At 35.7% G+C, this 26073-nt stretch overlaps 4 protein-coding genes across 7 annotated transcripts; 2 read left to right on the forward strand and 2 right to left on the reverse strand.

Moving 5' to 3' along the window:
* The first annotated feature begins 1169 nt into the window (after nucleotides 1-1169).
* On the forward strand, nucleotides 1170-11469 carry LOC111277175 (mediator of RNA polymerase II transcription subunit 14-like). 3 transcript variants are annotated; one of them, XM_022863409.2, is made up of 8 exons: nucleotides 1170-1576; nucleotides 2634-3698; nucleotides 4279-4376; nucleotides 5559-5733; nucleotides 5847-6855; nucleotides 6955-7973; nucleotides 8798-9861; nucleotides 10548-11469. In XM_022863409.2, exons 1-8 carry the CDS (start codon nucleotides 1367-1369, stop codon nucleotides 11308-11310), a joined length of 5403 nt encoding a protein of 1800 aa, XP_022719144.2. In that variant the 5' UTR covers nucleotides 1170-1366; the 3' UTR covers nucleotides 11311-11469. The 3 variants fall into 3 exon arrangements, with proteins under 3 accessions (XP_022719144.2, XP_089620144.1, XP_089620145.1); XM_089764018.1 differs by having other exon boundaries at nucleotides 4282-4376; XM_089764019.1 differs by lacking the exon at nucleotides 1170-1576 and adding an exon at nucleotides 2446-2519.
* Nucleotides 11470-12069: 600 nt separating this feature from the next.
* Nucleotides 12070-17793, reverse strand: LOC111277176 (transcription factor UNE12-like). Its single transcript, XM_022863411.2, has 7 exons — nucleotides 16900-17793; nucleotides 16206-16319; nucleotides 14585-14704; nucleotides 14323-14388; nucleotides 13861-13926; nucleotides 13129-13206; nucleotides 12070-12803 (listed from the first exon to the last, which is right to left on the reverse strand). Exons 1-7 carry the CDS (start codon nucleotides 17272-17274, stop codon nucleotides 12576-12578), a joined length of 1047 nt encoding a protein of 348 aa, XP_022719146.1. The 5' UTR covers nucleotides 17275-17793; the 3' UTR covers nucleotides 12070-12575.
* Nucleotides 17794-20266: 2473 nt separating this feature from the next.
* On the reverse strand, nucleotides 20267-23338 carry LOC111277179 (sec-independent protein translocase protein TATA, chloroplastic). The gene is made up of 2 exons (XM_022863416.2): nucleotides 22910-23338; nucleotides 20267-20541 (listed from the first exon to the last, which is right to left on the reverse strand). Exons 1-2 carry the CDS (start codon nucleotides 23240-23242, stop codon nucleotides 20407-20409), a joined length of 468 nt encoding a protein of 155 aa, XP_022719151.2. The 5' UTR covers nucleotides 23243-23338; the 3' UTR covers nucleotides 20267-20406.
* Nucleotides 23339-23447: 109 nt separating this feature from the next.
* LOC111277177 (pentatricopeptide repeat-containing protein At3g18970-like) lies at nucleotides 23448-25980 on the forward strand. Of its 2 annotated transcripts, none has more exons than XR_016343704.1 (2): nucleotides 23448-25416; nucleotides 25684-25980. XR_016343704.1 is itself a non-coding variant. In XM_089764020.1 (2 exons), the coding sequence occupies exons 1-2, from the start codon at nucleotides 24231-24233 to the stop codon at nucleotides 25828-25830; spliced, it is 1080 nt and encodes a 359-aa protein (XP_089620146.1). In that variant the 5' UTR covers nucleotides 23448-24230; the 3' UTR covers nucleotides 25831-25980. The 2 variants fall into 2 exon arrangements, 1 of the variants encoding a protein (XP_089620146.1); XM_089764020.1 differs by having other exon boundaries at nucleotides 23448-25163.
* The last annotated feature ends 93 nt before the right edge of the window (nucleotides 25981-26073 follow it).

A 26073-nucleotide genomic window follows, 5' to 3' on the forward strand; every position in this document is an offset into this window, starting at 1 on the left:
TACTATTAACCCAGAATTTGAAACTAATAAAGCTCATTTCAGCCCAACCAAAATGCCAGACTCAAGAATATGTTTCCTTTTATATTTTCTTCATAAAAAAAATCCAAGAGTCAAACTTGGGCTTCTTGAGTTAGGAAAGAACCACATCTTCACAACAAGCCCAATTCTTCATTCCAAAGTTTTTGAGCATAGCAGAACTTGGACAGTATTTCATCTAGGCCAAGTTACCAACACTTCTATTTTCGGCTTACTATTTCTTTGACTGTTAGCTGTCGATATTGGGCTACCTATTCCACTTTATTCTTTTTTTTTTATTGTTTTTATTTGAAGAATGCTACGAACGACACTTTATCAGATTCAATGTTTCGGTACTAAACAGTTCGCAATGAAGAATTTGATGCTTCTTGCACTAAGTTTCCGTTTGAATTTTCTCACGTTTTTTATGCGATATAATTAAATTTATCATATCTTTAATTAAATTTAAATATTAATTTTAATAAAATTAAATTAACATAAATTTTTTATTATAATTATAATTATAATTATTTTTATTATTATTTTCAATCTAATCGTATTTAATTTCATCAGTTATTCAAATAAAACTTAAAAATAAAAAAATAAAAAGATAGATAAAATTCAATGAAAAAGTTTGATTAACTTTTTTTATTTATATAATATTTAAGAGAAAATATTCTAAGCAACAGTGAAACTATTTATTTCACAAGTATGAACCCATTATTTTTTATTTTTTTAATATTTGAAATCCTCAAAAATTATATTTGATAATCAAATTTAAAAATTCAATATTTAATCAGTATATCTCTTATTGCATTATTTTTATACTTTAACTTAATAAAAAATCAACAATGATAACAAAATAATTTATATAAATGAAAAGATTGATCTATGTAAGGATACCATAACATTTATAAAATTAAAATTTTCATTTACAAATAATGAAAAATAAAAAATATTGGATATAAAATATGGTATTATTATTTATTATTACCAAAGGACAAAAACCAAAATTTTCTCCACTTAATATTTACTCTAACTAAAAAAAATCATTTCCAAGCTGATGTGGATTTTTTTTTTTTGTCAATTTATATTAAATTTTTTCTTTTTTTTTCTTATATCCAAAATTATCTTTTGCCTCTCTTTCTCTTCCCAAGCCAGAGAACCTAAAGAAGAGAGCTCTATCTTGCATGAGACTGAGAGACCCCAAAAGGAGAGAGAGATTGAGAGGGGCCTTCAAAAACCCTAACTTTCGTTAATTTTAAATGAAACCCAGATCCAATTCTGAGCTCTGGAATCCCTAATTAAAATCAAAATTTAAACTTTTTGGGAATTTTTTTCCTGGTTTTCAATGGCTGGGTTAGGGCAACAAACGGTTGAGTTCTCGAGTTTAGTGAGTCGAACTGCCGAGGAATCGTTTATGTCATTGAAAGAACTCGTGGATAAATCTAAATCAAGCGACCAATCGGATACGGAGAAGAAGATTAATCTCCTAAAGTATATAGTCAAGACCCAGCAACGGATGCTTAGGCTCAATGTTCTGGCTAAGTGGTGTCAGCAGGTGAGTCGAGCCGCTCATGTTTTCCTTGAGTTCATTTAGCTAACTTGTTTTCACCTTTATTCGTGGTAAAAGATTTGTGGGGTTTTTGTTGATTGGAAGAAATTGTGGTTTTTTAATAAAAAGATATGACCTTTTTTGGATAGAAGATTTATTGGTTTTGAGTTTTAAATCAGTGACTCGGTTAAACTGTAAAAGATTTGTTTTTACTTCTTTAATTAGCTTTTGAGTAGCTATTGAAATTGGAATTAATTTTTTGTTTGTTTTGGAAAATGTAAGTGTAAATGGGGTGAAATTAAGAATTTTATGTGGCACATGTTCTTTGTATCTGGCGGTGTAATTTATCTAATTTTAGTGAATTCGAATCTCTTGAAGTATAGAATCGAGGTATTGTTGTGGAATTCCGGCTTGATATTGAAAGTTGTGAGAAAAAGGAAGAAGAACTACATATGCTTGAAAAATAAGTGTGTTGAAAATTTAACCGCGAGTCAGTTATGGTTGTCATAATGTCCACTTCTGATTCAGAAAATTAGCTATGTGCTCAAATAGATTACTTGTGAGGATAAATGTGTTAGAGCTGACCTGATGATTGCTGGGCTATGATGGATATGTCCACTTTTTTATTTGCATTAAATTTTTCATGAGCTTGCAAAGCCTTTTATGACTTCAATGTTCTATGCCAAGTTGCCAACCCATTATATCATGCCATTATAGTAGTTGAACCCTGTCTAGCTCTCAATTTCCCTGGTATCATCCTTTGATGTGAGTCTAGACTCAGTGGAAGTTGAATATCGTATGCAGATTATTCCTTAACATTGTGCAGGCTTTTGTAGTATTGATTAATGTCTTTTAACCTTGTTGGTATAGGAATCAAAGTGCAAGTATTATCTGACTCAGTTAAGGAGTTTAACTGTTGTGAGGTGCTAGTACAAAATTGTGCATGAAAGTAAATATGTACCTCTGATTCTTCTATAAAATTTGATAGAGTCCTTTTCACATGGGAATCAATTGACATATTACCCATATATGCTCATATTGAGCGTTATCTTGTGATGTGCAGGTTCCACTGATACAGTATTGCCAGCAATTGGCATCTACTTTATCAAGTCACGATACATGTTTCACCCAGGCTGCAGACTCATTATTCTTCATGCACGAGGGGCTACAGCAAGCTCGTGCCCCTGTGTATGATGTTCCATCTGCTGTTGATGTCCTACTCACAGGATCATATGAGCGTTTACCAAAATGTATAGAAGATGTGGGTATGCAAAACTCATTAACTGAAGATCAGCAGAAACCAGCTTTGAAAAAGCTGGACACACTTGTACGTTCTAAATTACTTGAAGATTTGTTGCCCAAGGAAATTTCTGAAGTGAAAGTTTCCAGTGGTACAGCTCTGATTTGTGTAGATGGAGAATTTAAGGTGTTAGTTACTCTTGGTTATCGAGGAAATCTATCAATGTGGAGGATTTTGCATTTAGAGTTACTTGTTGGTGAGAGAAGTGGGCTTGTGAAACTAGAGGAGATGAGAAGGCATGCTCTTGGAGATGACTTAGAACGCAGAATGTCTGCAGCAGAGAATCCATTCGTTACCTTATACTCAGTTCTGCATGAGCTCTGTGTTGCACTTGTTATGGACACTGTTATAAGGCAAGTACAGGCACTTCGGCAAGGGAGATGGAAAGATGCTATTCGCTTTGAGATGATATCTGATGGAGGAAGTGGTGGCTCCTCACAGCTGAATCAAGATAATGAATCTGATTCAGCAAGTCTACGAACTCCAGGATTAAAACTTGTCTATTGGCTAGATTTTGATAAAAACTCAGGTGCTTCAGACTTAGCATCTTGCCCATATATAAAAATTGAACCTGGACCAGACCTGCAGATTAAATGTCAGCATAGCACATTTGTTATAGACCCATTAACTGGCAAGGAGGCAGGGTTCTCCCTTGACCAAAGTTGCATTGATGTTGAAAAGCTGCTATTAAGAGCTATATCATGCAATATATATACTCGTCTGCTGGAAATTCAGAAAGAGCTGGTGAAAAATGTGCAGATTTGCCTAGCTGCTAGTGATGTTGTTCTCCACTCGCAGGCTGATGAATCTGATAGTGAACATAAAAAGGTTGCTTTTCTTATATTATGGGTTTATTTGCTGTCAACCTATTCTGGAATGTCTTAACATAGGATCTTATCATGCATAAATGGGGATGGAGCCGAAGAACAAAGTTTTTTCCCTTTACAATCTAACTCTGAATTTAATCAGTGTTTTGTATCTCAATCCTACCTTCAATGGGGCAAAAGGAATCGACCATTTAGACTCGGTTTTTTTTCAAAAGGTTTCAATGATTCTAAGCATGTATATAAGTTGTGTCTAAAAGATCTTGTCTCTTTCTATTTTTATTTTAAAAAACTGTCACTTACATGAGAAAGTGATGGATTTCCTAATGCTACCTGCAAATTGGCCTTTTTAAAAGATTTTTGCTATTTGTTTCTATAACAACACAACCCTATACCTGGAGATAGAATGTACATGGGCAAAAACTATTGTCATGTAGTTTCATTACTTCGTCTTTAAAACCTGCTTTCCATCACTGTATTCTTTTGCTGGAATTTGTGATTATTGTATCACTGTGGTAAATTTGTGATTATGGTATCACTGATGGTACTGTGGTAAATTTGTTTTTCTCCATTTTGTGCTGTAGAAGGATGCTAAGCTTGATAATAAGGAATATGAGGGGCAGGAAGTATTGCGTGTCCGTGCTTATGGTTCATCATTTTTCACCCTTGGAATAAACATAAGGTTTTATCTTAACCCCTTCAAATAACGTATCATTTTCTTTATGTTTAATTTTCTACTTTTGTCCATTTGCTTTTCTCTACCACACTGGTACACTTGCCCTTAATTATCCATTCTCAACGGTAGGAGCCCATTAATATGAAGGAAAAAATGATGCCCATAGTGTTCCCTTCTATGATCTAGTTGATAAAGAATGTAGCATTGAGAATGAAACTCCTTGTGTTCATAAGCAATTTAATATCTAGGTGATTAGTTGTGTGTGAAACGTTGCATGCATGCTAGTTTAACCATGGAAGGATTAGGTCAAACTCCAAAAAGGGTTTCAGTGGTTCTTGTTTTAGACTGTGTTGTTGGGGAGAACTATGGTTCATGCAAGCAGATTTTAATATTGTTGCTGTTCTTTAAACTTTATGTTCTGTCTTTGATGTGAGGTTGGCTTGTCTACCAATTCAGCTTACAATATTTGCTGGGCACTTTGATGAGTGTCAGCTCTGGCTTTCACTAGCACAACAACGAGTTAACTTGTTTCTTCATTTTCCTGGGCCTAATGGATCCTTTACTTTGCCATCTTTGACTGCAGGGATTTCATTCATTACTTAAATGTACTGGTTTTGACGAGTTGGGTCCACTCTAGATTGAATAGTATCTTATATTTTATCAGAAAACTGAACAGCGGCATTATTCCTTAATTAAAAATTGGCAAGGGAATTTTCTTACTTGCTTGGTTTAGCAAGAAGCTTTTTAAAAAAATTTATGTTCAGATATATGTGCATTGTTTTCAAAATGTTTTTGAATTAGGAGAAATAATATCAAATGAAATGTTGAAAGAATTGACTTTACTGGGATCAAATCTATGAAGAAGTGTTGGTATCTTGGTTATCAGATGTATTGTTTCTGCATTTGCCACTTCAAGATTGCTCTTACCTGACTGTTGAGGATACTCTTGAGATATCTCTCTCAAAAAATACTAATTGCGGCACTTTCAGTCTTACTTGATGACTTTTATGGATGCTTCTTCACCCTGTTAATCTTTTTCTATTCCAAGATATTGAGGTGTTATTTACCTTGTTAATCATTTTCTATTGCAAGATTTTTGAAGCATCACCTTTACACTCATACATATTTGTGGTAATAAGCATTTCTTTGCCTAGTTTAGGATATCTGAAACTTTCTTTTGGATCGTAGGAATGGCTGCTTTCTTCTCCAGTCATCCCAAAATATTCTTGCACCTTCAGCATTATTAGATTGTGAAGAAGCTTTAAATCAAGGAACTGTGGCAGCAGCTGATGTTTTTGCAAGCTTGCGAAGCAAAAGTATATTACATCTATTTGCTGCTATTGGCAGATTCTTAGGCCTTGAAGTAACCAACTCCACCTTTTTCTTTTTTAATTGTTACTAAGTGCTATATAACTGCTTTTGTGTTTCATTTATTTATTTTCTATTAATAAATGAATCTGTGTTTGATTCTTGTAGGTCTATGAACATGGTTTTGCTGCAGTGAAAGTGCCCAAAAAACTTGTGAATGGTTCTGATGTATTGGTAATGGGGTTTCCAGACTGTGAGAGCTCTTATTTCCTCTTGATGGAACTTGATAAGGATTTCAAGCCTCTGTTTACACTGCTAGAGACTCAGCCATATCAGTCGGGGAAGGGTCATTCATTTATTGACTTAAGTAATGTGTTGCGCATCAAGAAAATTGACATTAGCCAGATGCAGATTCTTGAAGACGAAACAAATTTGAGCAGACTTGACTGGGGTAAATTGCTTTTGTTTTTGCCTAATGTTGGGGGTCCTAATCAGACCTCTGAACATGACCTATTCAACCTTGATGGTTCCATGCAGATTACTGGGGGTCCTTCATCAAGCTTTTCATCTATTGTCGATGAAGTTTTTGAAATTGAAAAGGGGACATCTGCAACTCCTTTGCCTTCTCAGAATTTTTCTTCATTCAGTTCATCTCCTGCTTCTCATCTTACTTCTATGCCAATGAATCTTCATAGTGTAAAAGCCGGAACACCCTCTCCAAAGTGGGAAGTGGGTTTGCAGGTCTCACAGCATAATAATGTTGCAAAAGTATCAAGTCCAGCTACTCATTATGGTGGTTTATTGTATCCATCAAGTGGTCCTAAGGGCTCTCTTCAGTCTTCTTCTTTTGGTTCATTATCTTCTGGCACAGGAAGAACCACATCTGCGAAGAAGCTACCTGCTTCAAAATCTGAGCAGGATCTGGCTTCTGTTAGATCTTCTCATTCAGTTGAGATTGGAGCATTGGATGAAGATCACTTGAGATTGCTAAGTAGTACTTCAAAGGATGCACTGTCACCAAGTCGGTCATCTCGACTATTATCTCCACCCAGACCAACTCTTCCTCGAGTCTCTGCACAAAGTGCAAAGTCTAATGGACCTAGAAGCTCATCCTCTGGAAATCTAACTACAGCTGTTAGGTTTGCTGGATCTAGTCTTTTGGCTTCACCTCCCGTATGTAAGATACTATATCTGAATTCATCTTTTTCCTGGATCTGTCTATTCAAATTTGTTTTATGGTTAGGCATATTTGACTAGCAAAATGTATCTTTTGCAGCCCAAGCAGCAGAAAGTACAATTTGTCATGCCACTTCTTGTGATGTTTCCAAACATGGCAAAAATCCACGAAAGCGTACAGTTTCAACTATTCTGAGTTTGATTCCCTCTCTCCAACGTATAGAGGCCGGTGCTGGATTTTCTAAGCGAAGGAAAGCCTCTGATGTGGCGCACACTCAGCAGCCTTCATCTCAGGTGCTTATAGCTTCAGAAATGATCTCAAAAACTGAAGCATACAGTTATGGGAATCTTATAGCTGAAGCAAATAAGGGGAATGCAGTTTCTAGCATCTATGTTTCTGCTCTTCTCCATGTGGTCAGGCATTCTTCACTTTGTATTAAACATGCCAGACTCACTAGCCAGATGGAGGAACTGGATATTCCCTATGTTGAAGAAGTGGATCTAAGAAATGCATCCTCAAACATATGGTTCCTACTTCCATCTTCTCGAGGTGATTCATGGCGACATTTATGCTTGCGACTTGGGAGGCTTGGAAGCATGTGTTGGGATGTTAAAATAAATGACCAACACTTCAGAGATTTATGGGAACTTCAGAAGGGAAGTAGTAGTACACCTTGGGGCTCTGGTGTACGTATAGCTAATACATCTGATATAGATTCTCATATTCGTTATGATTCAGATGGTGTTGTTCTGAGTTATAAATCTGTTGAGGCAGATAGTATTAAAATGTTGGTGGCAGATATACGAAGGCTCTCTAATGCTAGAATGTTTGCCCTTGGAATGCGAAAATTGCTTGGGGTTAGAGCAGATGACAAACCTGAAGAAAGCAGTGCGAACTCTGATGTTAAGGCATCAACTGGAAGCAAAGGTGCTGTTGAGGCTGCTGATAAGTTATCAGAACAGATGAGGAGGTCTTTCAGAATTGAGGCAGTAGGGTTATTGAGTTTGTGGTTTTCCTTTGGATCAGGTGTCTTAGCTCGCTTCGTTGTGGAGTGGAAATCAGGTAAAGAAGGTTGCACAATGCATGTGTCTCCTGACCAACTTTGGCCTCATACCAAGGTTAGTTTTTTTCCCCTCTTTCTTTTTAAATGAAAGTTCTTCCCCAATTCTTTTATCTCGTACTATTTTACCATGATTTTATGTTTCCTGGTATCATTTGTCAGCCACATTGGTTTCTTTGACATTTCTTTTCTTATGTAATATTACAAAAATGTCATGGCCCAGCCCATCTTTAATTTTTTTCCCCCCTAAGAACTTGACTGAGAATGCTAGATGGGCTTGAGATGGTCCCTCTTTTTCTTGAGATTTTCAGAATTACAAAGATGCCATGGTCATTACTTTGGTGCTTGGTATGGTATCATTTCTTTCCTGAGTTTTTCAGAATTGCACTGAATGAAAGGTAAAGGTTACTAGTGCTTCGGTGGTTGACTTAGATGCTTGGATGAAAGCTTTAATACCTTTTCCTTTGCTAGCTTTTGGACAAATGGTTGTTGGCTTAAAGTTGTTGCATCATTTTTTTGTGCTGAGGTAAAGGATGATAATTTATGAGCATAAGGAGTTCCCAAAACGTATCAGTAAACAAGCAACCTACATAAATGTGTTTAAGTAGGTTTCAATAAAAATTTTCCTTGAGCTACTTTATAGCAGTGTGTGATCATTTATGAGATGTGTCTTGATAAATATGTAATAGGCTAATCTCACATAAGGACCAAGGAAGGTTTTTCATTTGCAATACAAATGATAGTTTTCAATTTTGGAATATAATGTAGATTAGTTTGTATTCTCTGGATGGTGTAGGAACTTGTTTTTGGTTCAATTCTAATCTTAGTTTCAATACCCTATATGTATCATAATGCACTAATTGCTATGCTTACTTTATACAGTTTTTGGAAGATTTCATAGACGGAGCTGAAGTTGCATCCCTATTGGACTGCATTCGGCTCACTGCAGGACCTTTGCATGCTCTTGCTGCTGCAACTCGGCCTGCTCGAGCTAGTCCTGCTCCAGGAGTTCCTGGGGCATCTGCAGCTATTTCTTCTGTGCCAAAACAGTCAGGATTCATGCCATTACAGGGACTTCCAACTACAAATGGTAATCAGGCTGCTTCTGTTCCAGCAGGAAATCCTGCTGCATCTACTTCTGCAAGCTCTCTAGTGAATCATGGCCTCCATGGGGCTGCAATGTTAGCATCCGCAGGGAGAGGTGGCCCTGGCATTGTCCCCAGCTCACTGTTGCCCATTGATGTTTCTGTTGTATTACGTGGTCCATATTGGATACGAATAATATATCGCAAGCGTTTTGCAGTTGACATGCGATGTTTTGCTGGAGATCAGGTTTGGCTGCAACCAGCAACACCACCGAGGGGGGGGTCGTCTGTTGGAGGGTCCTTACCATGTCCACAGTTCAGGCCTTTCATCATGGAGCATGTTGCCCAGGAATTAAATGGATTAGATTCTGGTTTCACTGGTGGTCAACAAACAGTTGGCCTGGCAAACTCAAGCAATCCGAACTCAAATTCAGGTCCACAGTTATCATCAAATGGAAATAGAGTTAACCTTCCTAATTCCACTGCGATGTCTAGGGCAGCAAATCAGCTAGCTGGTTTAAACCGTATGGGACATGCTTTTCCAGGACCACCAAATTTGGCAGTTGTGAGTTCGGGATTGCCACTACGGCGATCGTCTGGTAGTGGTGTTCCTGCACATCTAAGGGGGGAACTGAATACAGCCATTATTGGTCTTGGTGATGATGGAGGATATGGAGGTGGATGGGTTCCTGTTGTTGCTCTTAAGAAGGTTCTTAGGGGTATTCTTAAGTACCTTGGTGTTCTATGGTTATTTGCCCAGTTACCTGATCTTTTGAAAGAGATCCTGGGACCAATCTTGAAGGACAATGAAGGTGCATTGAACTTGGATCAGGAACAGCTTGCCTTGCGTTTCTTTGTGGGGTAAGACAGTAAAAGTTCTAATTTACAGTTACAATATGTTTCACTCCAACTATCTTTTCTACATACATGAAACTTTTATCTTTAGTTCTTGTTTTCCCTGTATCTTGATGAATTCTCTTGACCTTATGTTCAAAGTACATGACTAACTTGGTTGCTTCAATTGTCCTTTGCTATATTGTCTTGCATTTTATTCCGGATAGACCATCGATTCAGTATTAGAGAGAGGAATACAGAAGGCGTTGTGGTTAATCTTGGGCTATGTTGTGTGCTGATATAACTATGGGAAGAGAGGAATGGCTTTCAGATGATAAGAGTTCACAGCTTGAAATTGTAGTATGCAATTTGACTTCCTAACTGACCACATTGTTTTCTTTCCATATGATTAATTAGTTTTTTATGATTTTAAAGATTAGAAAATAGATACGCTTCGGCAAGCATGGCTAACCAATTAAAATATGAAAATGAGATGGAAAAGTATATTATAATTGATTAAAATTCATTTAGCTAGACTTGTTGGATAATCAGACAATAAAACATAGGGTTGAATAAAGTAGCATTGTTGATTGTTTGATTTCTGTTGGAATGCTTCTTTCTTCATAGGCCAATTTTGTGTATTTTATATGGAGGAACTGTAATTAGTTGGGATAGTGATAGTGATAGTGATATGATTACATGTCTTTCTGCAGAGGCTATGTGTTTGCCATAAGTGTCCACAGAGTTCAACTACTTCTTCAGGTTCTTAGTGTGAAGCGCTTCCATCATCAGCAGCAGCAACAACAGCAACAAAACAATGCTAATGCTCAAGAGGAATTAACTCAATCTGAAATAAGCGAGATATGTGACTACTTCAGTCGCCGTGTTGCATCAGAACCCTATGATGCCTCACGTGTTGCATCATTTATTACTCTTCTCACATTACCGATAGCCGTTTTAAGAGAATTCCTGAAATTAATAGCATGGAAAAAAGGATTAGCCCAGACACAAGGTGGAGATATAGCAACTGCACAGAAACCCCGAATCGAGTTATGTCTTGAAAATCATACTGGGGTAAATGTTGATGATAGTTCTGAAAGTTTATCTACAACAAAAAGCAATATCCACTATGATCGACCTCATAACTCTGTCAATTTTGCACTGACCGTTGTACTTGATCCTGCCCATATGCCCCATATAAACACTGCTGGTGGTGCTGCTTGGCTGCCCTACTGTGTGTCGGTAAGATTAAGATATTCATTTGGTGAAAGCCTTAATGTGTCCTTTCTGGCCATGGAAGGAAGCCATGGAGGTCGTGCATGCTGGTTCCATCTAGATGACTGGGAGAAATGCAAGCAGAGGGTGGCTCGAACAGTAGAGCTTAATGGATGTTCACCAGGTGATGCCATTCAAGGAAGGTTAAGAACAGTAGCAGAACATGTACAAAGAGCTCTCATCTGTGCCTTCAAGGATTGAGAGATGGTGGTAAAGACGGATTTACAATAAAATCCATCGACTTTTTTCATAGTATCATGTAACTACATGTATAAGAGAAGTTTTAATTCTCTCTTCTGATTTGATTAGCATTTCACTGTAAATTTGATTAGTGTTAATATTAGTGTAAATTTGGTAGTATCATGTTTTGCTGTAGTTACTGGTTTTAGCAATCCTTAGCTAGTAGCCAAATAGATATTTCTTGAGAATTAAAAGGCACATTTTCTAAAAGCATAGAAGTAAAGCAGTTTTTCTTTTAACAATTATTAAGATTCTGACTTGAAGATGCTACCTCTCCTATCCTTCACAAAATGTCCAAAAATTTCACTCATTGTGTATTGAAAGTCCAATTGATTTGTTTGCTTGTCCAATCATACATGGTTTGGTAATGTAATGGTCTTCGATAAAATCAAAGCTAATGTTCAAAAAATATAACACTCACTATTAGAGGAACCCTAATTATCATGAACTCAGAAACCAAAATTCTAGATAAAAGAAAAGGGTCATTAGCTTCCCTCAGTATATGCATAAAACAAACGAGAAAAACACGGCCCTTTTGCTTCTTTCTCTCTCCAATAACTCATCCATTAAATAATCATTCACCAAAATTCAAAAAGGGAAACAAACTCACCTTATTAAAAATGTTAGCAATAAATTTTCTATACAAAAAACTTAGAATACCCCATTCCATTTCAGGGCCAGAGATTTAACTTGTTGAAAACAAGATACTTCCAACAAAACTTTATAAAATAAAAGTCCATTATAATTCCAACTTGCATTAAAATTTTCTTCAAATACATCATACAGATACCCATCCATCCCTTTTCAGTGGTCCCACTTCCCACTATCCAAGGAAAAAAAAATGGAAAAGAAAAAGAGAGAAAGCGAGTTCCCACCACCAGTGTTTTTGGTCATCCTCCACTCACCCAACTATGGAAGTAATAAGAGGAAAACTTCAATGAACCTTTGATATTTTCCCTTGACTACACCAAGGAGTAACATCAATTTGCCTTTCTAAGTTTTTCTAGCTAGGCATTGGAAATCACTCTTTTCCTTTCTTTTTTTTTCATTTTTTCTTTGCTTTTTGGACCAAAACCGGAAAAAAGATGGATTGAAAAGTTGCACTGACTTGATTGATGTTGCCGTTGAGAATTAAAGATTGGACCGAAGCAAGAATTAGCCATTGCAAGTGAGTACACAGGCGCGCTAGGAGTCATTTATGGGCACGCGCCGTCACATGTTTTGGTCTAGGAAGGGGTGTTTGATTCGGGTTTGACAATCGTTGGTGCATCAGGTTGGTGTGGTCGAAAGATGGCGGAGGCCAGTGATATAGGCATGATGCAAAGTGCCTTGGACTGAAGAAACTGCATGGCAGCTCCAATGTCTTCTTCCATCAGCTTCGCCACTTCCTGTTCAGTGCCATCATTTGACCATTTCTCCCAAGCAGGCTGGGTTCCACCTTCTCCGCCATCTCCCTATTCACAGAAAGATAAAAGTAAACTCAAGGAAAATAAAACTTAGAAAACACGGAAGATCTGAAAAAGACAGCCAACTACTTGATCCAGTTAATAGATTCATACAAAAACGACCTGTCAAATGTACACATATATAACCTAGCAAACAGCAATGCATGGGACTAAAAAATAATAAATATTTACATATTACAAGGTTACCACGGATTATGTTTTCATGCATACTCAATAGTTGCGTGCCTAATCATGGAAATTTGCATGCCAGTACTACATTCCGTATATTTTCACAGGGTAAGATTCAGAATTATGATTCTTCCATAAGCACTACCTCAATGGATGATAGGGGTACATCGGCCACGAGCTGAGCCACAGCACCTGCCGCACCAAGTCTGCTCATGCTCAGAACCTGTTCAAACATTCAACGAAATTGATGGCAGTGAAGAGAAAACAATTGATAACAGAAATTTGCTGTAAAAGAAAATAAGTAAACAGTAATCAAGTTCACATTCTTTATTATTCCAAGCAACAGTAATGCAATTCACATTCTTTACTATTCGATAATGACTTAATTTTAGCCTTGAGATTCCGAGAACCGACAAGAGTCAATTCGGTTTGACATTGTAACTACTACACATAAAGCAAGGCCTTAAGGTCTTCATAGATTGCCTAGGATTCAGCATAAGGGTCCAACCTAAGACAAGGACTTGCTAAAGATTGTTGGAAGACATTATTAGAACAAGTAATTCAAATTAGTTTAGTAATTTTATATAGTGATGATGAGTTTTTTTTTTTTTTTCCTTCTTTTATTTTTTTAAATTTTCTTGGGATTAACGAAAATGCTGCTGCAAAAGTAGCAACGAAGAATCCAATAAGTGTTCTAAAAATACATGTAGAGAATGGACTGCTTAAAAATGAAATCCGAGAAGATATTTACAACTGAAATATCTTTAAAAGGATTCCTTTCTTAACATATTGAGAAAGGCTATTCAACAACAAAAATTTAAAATTCAAAGAATATTAGTTAAGTTAAGATTCAAATCGAGATTTTAAATGTTAATACCTTGACTTGAAGCCTTAGAAATTTCACATAATCTACAATTTCGTCAAGCATGGCTGCCCTATCCGTCTGCAGAAGATTTAGTAATGCATCAGCAAATATGGAATTTGGATGTCACAAACAGATTCCCTATCATTTCATAATTGTACAGTAGCACCAACTCCTCGGATTTCATAAAAAATGGAAATATTTTCATGATCTCATCTTGCCATGTACAATTCATGCAAATGTGGAAAAACTCAGGGCGGGGGGCAAAGTACCAAAAGCAAGTGAGGTCTAGCCTTTGGCTTGTGTCAGTAAGCAATAACAATAAAAACATTCAACTCTAATCCAGAAAAACAGCAACCAGTAGGTCAGATACAAGTTGGTTTATTTTACTTTTCATGTACCAGGAAGAAGAATCAAAATGGAGCAGCAAACAAGTATACATAAAACATTTATGAATTATGCCAAGCAGAAGCAAACCTTGTTGCAGCTAGGAACCAACTCCTGTAAAGCTTTCATTCTTTCAGCGATTCTTTCTCTACGTAACTGCGTTCATATTGTCAAAAAGAAAAAAATTATTAAAGTTCATTAGTAAGAAAAGCAAAAACATGTCATATACAGAACCATTCTGAGTCATCTTGAATGAAGAGGAACTAAGCAGCAGGTAATAAAAGAGCTTCTAACACAACAGAAGCCCCATGTTACATCATTCCAAGTTCTATCAAACAGAAATCAAGCTTACCCTCTCAGCAATACTGTGGGGATCCGTTGCCTGCCCTCGCCTAGCTCGTACCCTTGGACGGATGGCAGGTGGGTGTGCAGCAGCAGCAACTGGACCTGATTTTGGCTGGCTATGAAATGGCTGCATCAGGATGTAATAGATTATGCAATCAGAATTTTCTAAAGCTGTGTAAAAAAGACAACAACAATCAGCTTCCTAATGCATCAAAAGGACACATTAAGATACAGAATACTCGGTCCTTTATTAAACAGGCAATTCTTTGCCCAAAAAAGAAAATTAAACAGGCAATTAGCTCGATAATATGATCACTAGTTGACAGCATTTGGAGAATTTGCACAGTTAAATTCAAAGAAAGAAACGGCTTAAAAGTTTTGTTAGACTCGCAACTCGTAGTGCGCATGACATATTAATCTTCATAAATAAATTAGTGAACTTCTAATCATTTTGTACAAATGGATGACTTCCTATTTCATTACACCGCATCTTCCGAGTCTAAAACAATCTGAAGGGCTGGTCAGATAAGCGCAAGCACAAAAAGCACATATGAACTAATAGTTCTCAATATCAGAAACATGAGGTAGTGAACGTATGCAGTGATTAAATTACTTCAATATACACTTTCATTTAGGATTCAAGGGATTAAATTTCAGCATCCAGTTTCCTAAAGCTGATCAAGACTTGAAACAACGCAAATCGGATCAAGGGTACTTCTATATTTTCTACAGACTAAAAAAAAAAAAAAAACATTAAACAAATCTAACAAGAACTTGCATAAGTTGGTATAATGCCACACTAAAATAACCACAACATTTACTTAAAATTTTCCAAGCCAATGAAAAAAACCCTCAACTAACTTAGGAAATCAACAAACTAATTAAAAATTTTTGTCCCCCAAAATCATGCCAAAAATCTGCAAATTAAAATTAACACAAAGATATAAAAATGGCTTAACCAAGCACTGAAGTCATCCACAAAAGTCAAAATTTTGACGTGACTCATTTCTTTAAAACTTGAAACTCAAATTGCAATTGTACACACGCGCTTGACATCAAGCACTAAAGCACGTGGAAATTTACTTCCTCACAAAGATCATCATTCATCACTACAAACGCTGAAAAGGACCACTCGAGTCTCTGACCTTTGTATTAGATGAGAATGAGATGATAATTGCAGAGCTCTACGTACGTGTGGGAAAAAGTCACACGTGCAGTAACACATTCTCTGTGTCAGTAATTATAACCCTTTCACCCCCACTCTCCCTTAGAGTGAGTGGATGTACGAACAGTAAGATAAAAATAATGGACTAACCTAATGATTAAACCCCTAGACTTTTCACAAAATATCAAATATACCCCTAACCTTAACCATAACCGTACAAAAAGGGCTAATTTACGGTACAGCCTTAAAAGAAAAAGAGCACAATCAGGTACTTCAGGTTCAATCTCAAATTTTAATTTCTTTTTGGCGTATGCTAAAACATAAATGGACAAATAACAACAGTCCCTAGCCCAAAAGTTCAAATGCTCTAGGAATAGGCTCCTTAGGAACTTTTTAAAAACCAGAGTCAAAAAATAGGAAAATGAAAATATCAAGGGTATTTTTGTCCAAAAAATTAAGTTACCTGGTGGAGCTGAGGCGGAGGAGGCTGAGGAGGAGGTGGTGTAGGGCGGATTTGCTGAGTTTGCACTTGTCCAAAGGGTGGAAACAAACTTGTCATATGCATAGTATCTCTCTCCTGCCACAAAGCAAAGTTACAAAAGACACATTATGATTGTATCACCCTTGTAATTTTTTTCATTTAAACTAATTTAAAGCATATAACCTTCCACTGAAACCATCAGGAAAAATTGTTTTTCCTTTTGTTCAAAAGGGCGCAGGTCAAAGTTAGGAGAAATCACAGTTGGAAAAAGCTGACATTAAAAAGAAAATAGGTACAAAAATGAAAATTTTCAGGTTTCAAAGCTGCTGAAATTCAGAATCCCTTGAAAAAATAATAGCCCTCCTGACCTAATATCCTATCATTTACAAATCTTGAAAAATGAAAATTTTGGTTAGATTCTACAATTCTTACATGTGATTCCATTATCCATGCAAGTGAAAAAGATATAAAGGAATTTAAAAAATGACAGAAAAAGGACAACCCAAAACTGCCAATCATGAAATAATCCGTTTCTCAAAGGACAAAATGAAATTATACTAGTACTTGTAGCCCATTTTCTGTACCCAACTTTAAAAAGAAAAGGGAAAGTAAAAGAATGCTACTACAAACAAAGAAAAAAAAAGTATTTAATTAATGGAGAGGTTGAATGTCATACACTGATTCCAGAAACATTAGAAGCGGCTGAACAAGATGCATTATTGTTGTTGTTGTTATTGTTGTTGCTGTCAACTACAACTCCGTCTCCATGTCTTAAGAACCCGTGTTCCAAATTCAAACCTAAAGGCATCATTCCCATACCTATACCAATTCCCATCCCTCTAAACCCTCCACCACCACCACCACTACCACCTCCATCAGCACCACCACCGCCACCAGCCGCACCACTAGTTGACCCTAACTGTAACACCATAGGCAAGGAGGAACCACCCACTTCGCCACCACCGCCTGCACCACCACCATAGCCTGGTGGCACCGCCAGGATCTGCTCAAAGAAATCATCACCTAACCCTTCCTGTTGATTACCTGCCATGTTTAACACTTAACAAAAAAGCAACTGCTTCCCCTCTACTACTTCTATATATACAAAAAAGACTTTGTCTTTGAGTTTTACTATATATAGAAGAAGTGTTTCTCAATGTTTTAGACAGTGGAAAGAGATTTTAAAAACAGGGTTCTCTTTTTTTTTTTGGTTTTTTTTTTCCTTAGTGGGTTTATAGAAAGTTATGGGGTTTTAACGGGGCAACCAAGAAACGTGAGGGGGTGTTGGCGAAATGGGTGGCAGATCCAGAGCCCGATAACCCGGAAAGAGAATTGTGGATTCCAAGAAGAATTTCCAAGTTATGGCCTTTTACTTGGTGTTGGTCTGCTGTCTCACCACTGTTTTTTCTTTTTTGGGTGTGTTTTTCATTGAATTGTTTTCTCGGTTCAAAACGATTGGAACTTGAGAAAGAGAAGAATTTGAGAAAGGAAACTGAACAGAAAGAGTGATTCTTTTGTGGTTTTGCTTTGGGTTTTGAGTCTTCTAACTCTGTGTTCTGTGAGAGAGACCTTTGGTTTGTGTTGTGAGCTATGGTTTTAAAGGGCGAGAAATGGGAAAGTTTTTTGTTTTAATGAACAAAAAAAAAAGAGTTGGTTTTTAGGCCCACTCGCATGAAAGAACGTGGAGGAACAAACAATCAAAGGAAAAAAAGAAATCAACTTATGTGATGATCGTAGTTTGATGAACTCCATTTTGTGTTGTATAATAAATAATATTAATTATATAATATATGATAAATTAATTACATGTGTAACACAATTTTTTATACATATTTGTAATAAGATATATATTTTACAAATAGAATGTAGATAAGAAATAATAAATTTATAAATATTTACTTTTATAATTAATTATAAAAAGTTATCTTATATATTAACAATAAATTTTATAAATTCCACCGGCTTAAAGAGTTAATAAGTATCTTAGTAGGATTTTTAATTTTACCATTCTAATAGGGTATGTTTATAAATATTAAAAATTAATTATTTAATTAATACATGTCGGTTTCTTAATTTCACTATTGATAAAAGTTTAATGTTTTTCAATATTAAAAGGTAATAAATCATAAATGTATCTTAAATGTATAAGTAATCATGATTGAACAATAATTTAATATTGTTATCTCCTTTTGTTTAAGAAAGCTGAGATATAAAGTTTAGGTCCCTTTTTCTTGCTTTAAATTGTATCAAACCAAAACCAATATCTAAATAAATTAATTTTTTTATTAGGTTTGGAAGGAAAACTTCAACTTAAAATAAAGTTTGACATTGATTTTATTTGAATAATCAATGAATTTATTCTCAAAATGATATAATATTACAAGTCATTCAAATGAAGTATTAAGCTTCTGATTAACAATAATGGTTATATATAAAATGGAGAAGCAAGCTTAGTATTTAAGAATTTTAGAAAATTTTATTAAGCAAAAGTTTTTAAAGTGGATGTTTTCATCATCAAAAGACAAACGGAAAATGGGAGAATTGGAGCAATATATTTTGTTTTTCTTTGTTGTATTGTCTTTGCATGTAATTTGTGCTAAGTGACACATTAGAATCCAAATCAAAAGAACTACCTTTTAAAGTGTGTGTTATCCATACATTACAAAATTAGAAGAAAAAGTATTAATTAATATACCACAAATTTGCCATAAATTTAAGTGCTATGATTAATTTTATTTATCTCCCTCACCTACTTGCCATGCTTAAATTGGATAATTGAAATTTCATAACTTGTTCAATTATATCCTCTAGAAGATCCACTTAGTGGCCCATTAGGGTCTAGTTCAGTGTGATTAATTAACCAATAATGCTCAATTTTTTTGTCTAATCAAAGTTTAATCCACCTATAATCCAAAAATGGGGTATCACTGTTTTTGTTCTTTAGGTAAGCTTATAATTCGAAAAGTTAAAAGATGTTTAATGCATTTCTTTGGATTTTAATCTGTTTTCTTGACACGTGATTACCAACCTAATTAAGAAAATTAAAAAATTTGTGCTTGTATGGGGGTCCATGTTAAGAAGAAACAATGGTTCTTGGCCCACCAATGAATTATTTACCGGATGAGAAAGCAAAGTCAATTTGAGTGGGCACCAGCCTCATACCACCCACCGAAGGAATATATATTATATTATATATGTCGTATTTATTTTATATCAAATAAAATATAAAAATTATTGTATTATAATTTATATTAATAAATTTAACAAACATATTTTTTTATTATTTTTTTATCAAAGTCATGGTCTTTGTTAAAAATTTAAATTATATTAATTTTATATTTTTTTATGTATCGAATTTAAAATTATGAGATCTAACTCATGCTAAAGTATAGATCATTAATCAATAACAACAGCAGTTAGCTATGACTCTTACTCTTAGACATTTTATATGAGCAACTCAACAAGCAGCATTTCCTCAAGCCCCATTCGGCTAAAACAGACATTTACAGATATTTATTTCTTTTTCCTTTTGTTTGCCTTGCAAGATGGTAGCATTACAACTCGAATCAATGATCTCGACTCTACTTCCGATGTCTCAATCATCTGTGTTAAACCTCTGATGTAGGACAAAAGTTGGGAGTAAGATTGGCAGTCCAACTTGTACCTGATACGCTCCAACTAGGTTCGACTTTATAAGATAATTTATTTTTTAAATCAGATTTTGGATCAAACCAAATAAGATATTTAAAAAAAAAAATCGAAATCAAATTTTACATACTCTTCCTCTATATTTTTTCTATTATTTATTTAATTTTATATTTATATTTAAAAAATAATATTTTATATTCAAATTTAATATTTTATTAATTTTGAGTAAAATTGAATCTATTGTGGATTTAAATATATACCAGTCAAGTCGAGCATTAAACTTATAGAGTCAGATTGGGTTCAAGATGAAAAAAACTCGTCCTTACCCAACCCGTTACTGTCTATAGGTGGGAGTGCTTGAAAATCTTAATTTCTTTAAGATGCAGCGGCAACAATGTATCAGACGATTGTCTTTCCATTTGATAAACAATCACTAACGTCACTGTTCTATGTTCAAAATTATTTGTTTTAAGCTCATAGATACCACAGATATGAATTGAGAAATTATACCCACTAGAAGATGGTTTTAAAAACCTTATACACTCTCCTTAGAGCTGGACACCTCAACATCTGGTTTCTTCTCTTCACTAACTGCTGTAGGAGTCTCCTTAGATTGTTCCGTTAGAGCCTCGGGATCCTTTTTGAGCTCAGACTCGAACTCCTTCGCAGCCTGCAAAATTTGCAGACTATCAAGTTTACTCGTACCAACCATGTAGAATGTCACCAAGGATACATCTAATTAGAAATATTACTTGAAACATCTTGGCATGCACAAAAGAAAAAAATGTTTCGGTAATTGTCAAGGCAGCTTTGTACAGACAAATTGGAAACTGAATTTATTGAAAAGTGAAATCATGTCGCATTTTCTTTAAGAGTGAACTGTTCTTTCCATACTGCAGGCAACCAAATCTGAATGGGGATCTATCTCATGAACTTGACTTGAAAGATTAACTGAAGTGACTAAAAAGTAGACAGCATGACACTCAGCATGAGCCACCAAAATTTTTCCAAGAACGATAATGCTCAACATGAGCCATACAAGAATGTCCTTGAAATTCAGTTTAAAAGGAAAGGATTCTCAGGATATCAAGATACCCACTATCACCAATCTCTAACTCACATCACTTGCTGAACAAAGAAATAACATTCCTTTTCACTGAGCAAATGAAAGGAACCTCCCTGAAATAGGAAATAATGTAAAGCAAGCCATACTTAATTCCAATTTCCAGTCATCTAGTTGCATATTTCTTCATATTTTCCCCATTAAACCTAAAATTTTGGAATGAAACAAGCACAATATGAAGAAATTATATACACCTTGACCAAAAAAAGAAAGATAATCCTTTAGCAATTGGAATTTGGAAGCCAACCAAAAAAAAGGAATAATACTGTTGAAGTTAAGATGATGACAATTGAGGTGCTTCTCAGATTAATTCACCCTAACTAATGTTTGTATTCTTCAGCAATTGGAATACAAATGGAATGGTATGATGAAGTTTGAGAATGGCACCAAATGATTCTTTCAAAAGAACTTCACTGATAGGAACTGGTGAGTATGATCCTTCTGGAAAACTAGCTAATGTCTGTTTGAATTAATATTGCGGGATATATTTTTCTCTAGGACTTGAAAAAACTGGCATCTCAAGAGAAGTTCATATATTGGGAGGGATCATCGTTTAAGCCATTCACTGAACAGGGAAATGTTTATTGCTAGCATTTGGCCAACTTTAAGTGGAAAGCAACTCCCTTGTTACCATATTGCCTTTCGTTTCAACATTAACTCATTGTGAAGCTTCCAACATAATATGTAGAGTGTCATAGTGATTCTTTTATCCCTGATAAAATTGTCCTATTTTAAATTTGTTCTCTGAAAAGCTAAGAAGAAATTGTTTCGGTAGCCCATGATTGGTTTTTCCTTAGACCCAAAGCCCCTTAAGAAAATAGAGTTCAAGAAGACTCTGAAAATAAATTACAGCACAGATATCCTATATCTCCACTCAACCTGCTCTGCCCAGGATTTGACTAGATTCTTAACGCTTTACATGTTACTCAAAAGTGGTTGTACAGAATTGTGTTTCAGGCTGGCATGTGGTCAACTTAGTGGCAGGTTCTTCTATTAGGTCGTGTAAAATAAAACTCACATTGAGATTTTACTGTCCATTTGGTTTTCCTACAGTTCCTTTCTTCTAGTGCTATTGTTGATTTCATTCTTGATATATCATTCCTATCGGTTTGCAATAAACAATTCAGGGATAACGTGCAAACCCACTATGCTATGAACTTTTGGTAGCAAATCACATGCAACACTTCTGGTAGAAGAGAGGGCTACACTCAACTGGCGACTGACAAGTACTAAAACTAGCAACCACCCAAATTTGGCTATAGTCAATCACTAGGTTTCAACAATAAGAAACTACTCCGATTATCATCCACGAAAACCTGTAAACTAACTTACCAATCCTATTTCCCATTACAAGTGCAACAGCGTTTAACTAATATTTACAATACCATGCTACCTATTTGGATAAGTTTCCTAAACACAAGGTGTGCACCATCAATAACCCATTCAAAGGTAATACCATTGCATTTATCCATCAAACATGTTAGCAAAAGAATACGAAATTTTCTAGAAAACTCTTAGTATACAAGATCAGTAGTTCTCCAATGTATTCAAGGTGGTTAGAATTAATGAATTTTACAAACAAGAATCTAAAATTGATGTCAAGAATCATTACTATTGGTCTAGAGGTTTCAAGTAACCAAGATATGTACTAAGTTTCAGTTTAATAAAATTTGAGTTAGTAATGTATTTTGAGTCCCAATCAACAGCACAACTAATTCACCTAATTAGTCACCTAATTGAACAGCAGAACAAAGCCAAAATTTCTTTCCTTTTCATTTTTCTACTAAAATTTTTCAGACACAACAGCAAAGCCTCCATTTTACAATAACCCAAATAACAAAAGAAGCATTTTTGAACAAAAGGATTTTCACTTTTTGACATATCAAGCAAAACCCAGATAAGGAAATGAACAAACCTGTTGAAAACTCTTGACAGTTTTCCCAATACTTCTCCCAACTTCGGGCAATTTCTTTGGTCCAAATACAAGAGCAGCTACTCCAGCAATAACAACAAGTTCAGGCACACCAAGACCAAACAAAGCATTGCAAGTAAAACGCTTTTTAGTAGGTTCAGCTGTTGTTCTCCTTCCTGGTTGACCAACAACAAAAACAGATTTGTTTTGAGATTTGTTTCTGTTCAACAAAGCAAGGGTGTTATTGCTGGTGATAAAATTGGACTGAGAAGAAGAAAAAGGAAGTGAAGGTGGTGGAGGCCTTGAGAGAGATAGAGTTATAGAAGTAATCCCCATGGTATTTTAAGTGCTCGTCAAGATCTTGGAGTTAAAGGGTTTTGGATCAGTTTTCAAGTGGGAGAGTTTCATACGTGTGGGTGAAACTGGGGTTTCGGGCAGGAGATGAAAGGATAAAAGGGTCGGGCACTCGGGGGTAATATTTTGTCTTTTTCTGTTTTAATGTAGACATCGAAATGGTTTTGTACATGTGGTGGGTGGTTACTGGTAGCTTAGGCAGTAGTAGTTATAATTTTTTTTATAAAAAAATCTCTGCAGTTTATTAAGAAAAGTTGCTAGTATTAATGGAACTTGTAATCATGGGAACTTGTGTATGATTTGAGACTTGGAATTGGGTTGCTTTGGAGTCTGAAATATTTGGTTTTTATATTGGCATGTTACACATAAATGCACCAAAAAAGGGTAATGGAAAGAGGAAAAATAGAGAACTTTTCTAGTGTTTTTGGAATTGTTGTAGTACAAATTTGACTACTGTTACTAGTAGTTTATTTTGGTCATTCATCCATGCCAAAGAAGAAGACTTCCTTTCTGCATTATATCATCAAAGGCAACAATTTACTTCTATGGGCATATGCATTCACTCCCAAGATTCAGCTGCCTGCCTCTCTTAAAGCACAAAAAACCAATAGCCTCACGCCACATTAAACAAATCCATGCCCAGTTAATCACCAATGGCCTCAAAGATCCCTCCTTTTTTGCCAAACTAATTGAAAACTACTGCTTTTCACCTTCCCCACAAAATACCCAATATGCACAATTGATATTCGAACGCTTTGACACCCAAAGTATGTTCCTTTTCAACACTTTGTTAAGATGCAGCCAGCCCAAAGTCTCAATCTTTACTTTTGCCAACCGGGTTTCAAAAGAACTCTTGGTTTTTGATGATTTCACTTACATTTTTGTGCTTGGAGCCTGTGCTAGATCACATTCATTATCAAAGTTATGGTTAGGGAGATAAATTCATGTAAAAGCTTTGAAATTTGGTGTTATGTCAAACCTTTTGGTAAAGACTACATTGATTCATTTCTATGGAAATAATAAGGATATTTTCTCAGCAAGAAGAGTGTTTGATGAAATGGCTGAGAGAAGTAGTGTTACATGGAATAGCATTATTAAGGGCTATTGTTCACAAAGGGAGAGAGCTAAGAAATGTTGTAGGGAAGCTTTGGTGCTGTTCAGAGACATGTTAAATGATGTTTCTGGGATAAATACTACTGATACTACCATGGTTTGTGTTCTGTCAGCTTGTTCTCAATTGGGAATGCTTTACGTTGGGGCTTGTATTCATGGTTTTATAGAGAAAACAATTTTTAGGCCTGAAAATGATGTTTTTATTGGAACTGGTCTTGTTGACATGTATGCAAAATGTGGGTACATTGACAGTGCTTTATGTATTTTTAGACTAATGAAAGTGAAAAATGTTTTGACTTGGACTGCCATGGGAACTGGCTTAGCTGTTCATGGGAGAGGGCAAGAAGCATTGGAGCTTTTGGATGCAATGGAGGATTATGGTATCAAACCTAATCCAGTGACTTTGACTAGCTTGTTTTCAGCTTGTTGTCATGCGAGGCTTGTTAAAGAGGGACTTCATTTATTTCACAATATGAGGAGCAGGTTTGGTGTTAAGCCTCAGATACAACATTATGGCTGCATTGTTGATCTTCTAGGCAGGGCAGGACATCTAAATGAAGCGTATGATTTCATCATAGAAATGCCAATAAAACCTGATGCCATATTGTGGAGGAGTTTATTAAGTGCATGCAATGTTCATGGAGATGTTGCAATGGCTGAGAAGATGGGGAAGATTCTGCTCCGGCTAGAACCACCAAGGAGTTATGTTCATATGCCTGTTACTAGTGAGGATTATGTAGCTTTATCAAATGTTTATGCTTCGGCCGGAAGGTGGCAGCAAGCGGAGATGGTAAGAAAGAGAATGAAGTTAAAGAGGGTAGAAACCAAACCTGGTGGTAGTTCCATACAGACCATCAGCAATCACCTTGATGGATTGTAGGTCTGGTGGTGGGACTCAATTTTTTGATATGGGAAGTGAAATAGCAAAATAGTTTTTCTTTCTTTTTTTTTTGATAAAATGAGGCAATGAAAGAAAAGATGAAATTATTGTGGAAAGAATTCAATATTTATTCACCAAAAGAGAATACCATGTAATATGAAGGGTAGGTAGAATTTAACACAGGCAAGGAATAAGAAAAACTTTCCCTTTGATTAGCAGAATGGTGTGCGAATTAGACTTAATAGATTGCCAAACTTTTTGCAAAATGTTGGTCAAAAGATAATGTAGAAATCTAGCATAATCCATTTCTTTCTTTTTATGCCTCTCCCTTGTAACAAATATAATGATTACTGGTAATTGGTATTCTAATCATTTCTTAGAACAGTTTGTTGATACGATTGCCATTAACGAATTTTTTACACTGCCACAGTTGCTAGTTACACTTACCATACCACAAGTATACAAGAGAGAAAATGCATCATCACCAGCGAAGAGGAGGGGGGTTGGTGGCCAAGAGCTAGTGGCCTCAAGAAATGGTTTCTCTCCCTGCACCTGCTCAACATGTCATCCGATATAAGGAGCCAAGCAATGTTCACTCCAGAGTTTTTCAATCCTTCAGTAGAATAAAAACTTCTGATCACTTCCACTTCATGATCATCTTACTTTTCTGGAAAACCTGTATTGGATATAAAATCATTTAAGTAATACTTGCTTGAAAAGTTATTCACATTGACAACTCTTCAAATGCCTGCCTTCCCCCATATCCTTAAATCTTTTTGCAGTAAACAAACTTGTTTCCCAGGCTCGAGAGATGCAGAAA

The sequence above is a fragment of the Durio zibethinus genome, chromosome 7, assembly GCF_047325235.1.
Source record: "Durio zibethinus cultivar Kanyao isolate XHJ-2024 chromosome 7, ASM4732523v1, whole genome shotgun sequence".
NCBI classification, from domain to species: Eukaryota; Viridiplantae; Streptophyta; class Magnoliopsida; order Malvales; family Malvaceae; genus Durio; species Durio zibethinus.